The 2,729-nt window shown below is 38.1% G+C and overlaps 1 protein-coding gene across 1 annotated transcript in view; it reads left to right on the forward strand.

The window, feature by feature from the left end:
* The window catches only part of LOC107598942 (cell wall protein DAN4-like), a 6,401-nt gene extending 3,724 nt beyond the window's left edge, over nt 1-2,677 (forward strand). Inside the window, exons 4-8 of the mRNA XM_016290386.1 lie at nt 1,682-1,719; nt 2,004-2,099; nt 2,217-2,376; nt 2,469-2,545; nt 2,639-2,677. Coding sequence (XP_016145872.1) covers nt 1,682-1,719; nt 2,004-2,099; nt 2,217-2,376; nt 2,469-2,545; nt 2,639-2,677 — 410 coding nt within the window. The remainder of the gene's footprint in view (nt 1-1,681; nt 1,720-2,003; nt 2,100-2,216; nt 2,377-2,468; nt 2,546-2,638) is intronic.
* Nucleotides 2,678-2,729: the final 52 nt, after the last annotated feature.

Below are 2,729 nucleotides of genomic sequence, written 5' to 3' on the forward strand. Positions count from 1 at the left end.
CAAATGAGGCATTTGTTGCATCCAGTGGGGACGTAATTACTGATTGCGTTGCGTATCGCGCCGCGTAAACATAAAACAATGTCTGGAGAAACGACAAACAACAAGCGCTACTCTACACTGCTCAAAACTCGCGTTTGAATCATCAGTGGCAAATTCTTTAAATGTAAAAAACGTACTTACAGTCTGGGAGTAAGAAGCGCCAGACTGTCCTTGCAAAGTTGAAACTGCCCCACTTTATAGAAACAGCCTTTGTGCACAGACGCATTGTAGTCTACTCTCCCAGGATCAGGAAACAGTCCTCCATAAAATGCGCTGCACACATCTGAATATTTGGGTTAAACTGTTCTGGAACAGTGTTGTAAATACAACTTAACCACTGATGTCTAGTCGTGTCCTCTTTTGGAAGGCCAAACAAAGTCGTTTCGCTTTCACAACGAAACACAGCGTCTCCACAACATGGCGGCGGCGGCGGCAACAACAATACTACAGCGAGAATAAAAGTCACGCCTTCTTTCTTTGCCTGAACATTTAGGTGGTGTTATGCAAATCTTCCCACACAGTGATGTAGATATGTGGGGGCTTGTTAGAATGAGCCGTTTTAGGAGGGCGTGGACAAGTCTTAACTTTTATAAAGAATATCTCTTTGGGTTTGAGACTTTAGTCTTGGCAATTTTAGGGATCTTATCTATTCACGAACAGCTTGTAACACTCCAAAGAGAAAGGAAAATTTGAAATTGCATCATATGACCCCTTTAATCATATTTTTAGAGGGGACAACCCTCAGATAGCCTCAACCCTCTTTTGGGAGAGCAGTGGCTTTCTTCTTGCAACTCTGCCATGCACACCATGGTTGTTCAATGTTCTCCTGATGATGGGCTCAAAAACATTAACATTAACCAATGTGAGAAAGGCCTTTAGTTGCTTAGAAGTTAGCCTGCAGTCCTTTGAAACCTAGTGGACATTTACACGTCTTGCTTTTAGAGTGTTCTTTGTTGGGCAATCACTCCTGGGGAGGGTAACAGTGGTCTTGAATTGCCTCCATTTGTACACAAGAGTCCAAACTCTTTAGAGATGGCTTTGAAACCTTTTCTAGCCTGATGAGCAACAGCAACTCTTTTTTCTGAGGTCCTCAAAGATCTAATTTGTTTGTGCCATGATACTCAAACATGACCAAACTTTGATAGTTCCCTGTTCTTTAAATAAACCAGGGCACACACTGACACCTGATAGTCATCTCACTGATTAAAAACACCTCTGAACAGATGGACTCTAATTTCACCTTCAAATTAACAGCTCATCCTAGAGATTCACATACTTTTGCTGCTCACAGATATGTAATATTGGATCATTTTCCTGAATAAATAAATGACAATGTATATATTTTCATCTAATTTGTTTGATTGGGTTCTCTTTGTCAACTTTCAGGACTTGCTTGAAAATCTGATGATTTTTGGGGTTATATTTATGCAGAAATATAGACAATTCTAAAGGGTTCACAAACTTTCAAGGAGCACTGTATATATGATGATTATGAGCCTGTGCCTGATTTAGCCTGAGTGGCTAAAAAAAATTAAACATTACACTAAAATCCATATAAATGTTCAGTTTTAATTTGACAACAAATACATTTTATTTATGTTTTTATTTTGTCTTATTCATTCTTGTCCTGATTTGTCTATAGTTTCAGCAAATACATCTTCATCAGAAAATTATACTGAGGTAAGTGCTGGGCAAGTACACAAAAAATTAGTGTAGAATTAACTTAGAAACAATTTTCACTCAGAAATTGCACGTACACTTCACAATTAACTGCAAAGAAAGGCAAGCAACACATTGAGTTAAATATGAAATTCTAAAATACTTATATAGTATTATATAGTCAATTAAATAGTATTTTCTTGTAAAACAATAAGCTTCAATATATATAAATATATATATTTTTTTTTTCTTGTGTAATATTTGTGTAATAATTATTGAACTACAACTGCTTTTTTCCCCAAAAGCTATTCTGTCCAGCATTTGCTTGCACGAATGATTGTTATGACCAGTTCATGAATACGACAGCGAAGCCTTGCCAATCCAGTGAATATATCTGTAAGGTCAGTCTGCCGTGCTGCGCTTTCAGATGGGAACCTCCAGTGGAAAGTAATCCATGCAAATCATGCACTGATGCAGGCTTGATTTAAAGAGTTACTTCTCACTCTGTTGTGCTTCAGATAATGAAAGGGGACACAGGTTACTCTGTCAGCTGCAGTGCCTCATGTGGCGTGTCCTGCGGGAACGGGACTCTCAGTAATTGCTCTGTCAACTGTTGCAACACAACCAACTGCCTCAACAACACTCTGCATGCCATGTCCAATTCACTCAGTACCACAGGTAACCTCCAACTCTTTCTCCTATTATCTCTAACATATGTGAGTCGAAACATTTGAATATTGACTCTTTTATTACTGCTATCTTATCATTAGTAGCTACAACAAAACCCACTACTACAACTACAACCACAACCATAAAGACCACAGTTCCAACCACCCCAGCAAGCAATGTAAGAACACACACAGCTATTTGTCACTTTAGGGCACAAACAAACATTTTCTGCCACCTTCTCACGTTTCTTTGTTTTTCTTACTCCCAAAAGGGCAAGAAGTGTCATAATGTCACGTGTAAAAAGATTTAAAAAGCTAGTGTTAGTTTTTAATTTTTTTAAGAAAACAATCAGTAAATGAATA

The sequence above is a fragment of the Sinocyclocheilus grahami genome, unplaced genomic scaffold (assembly GCF_001515645.1).
Source record: "Sinocyclocheilus grahami isolate Dianchi unplaced genomic scaffold, SAMN03320097.WGS_v1.1 scaffold258.1, whole genome shotgun sequence".
Lineage (NCBI taxonomy): Eukaryota > Metazoa > Chordata > Actinopteri > Cypriniformes > Cyprinidae > Sinocyclocheilus > Sinocyclocheilus grahami.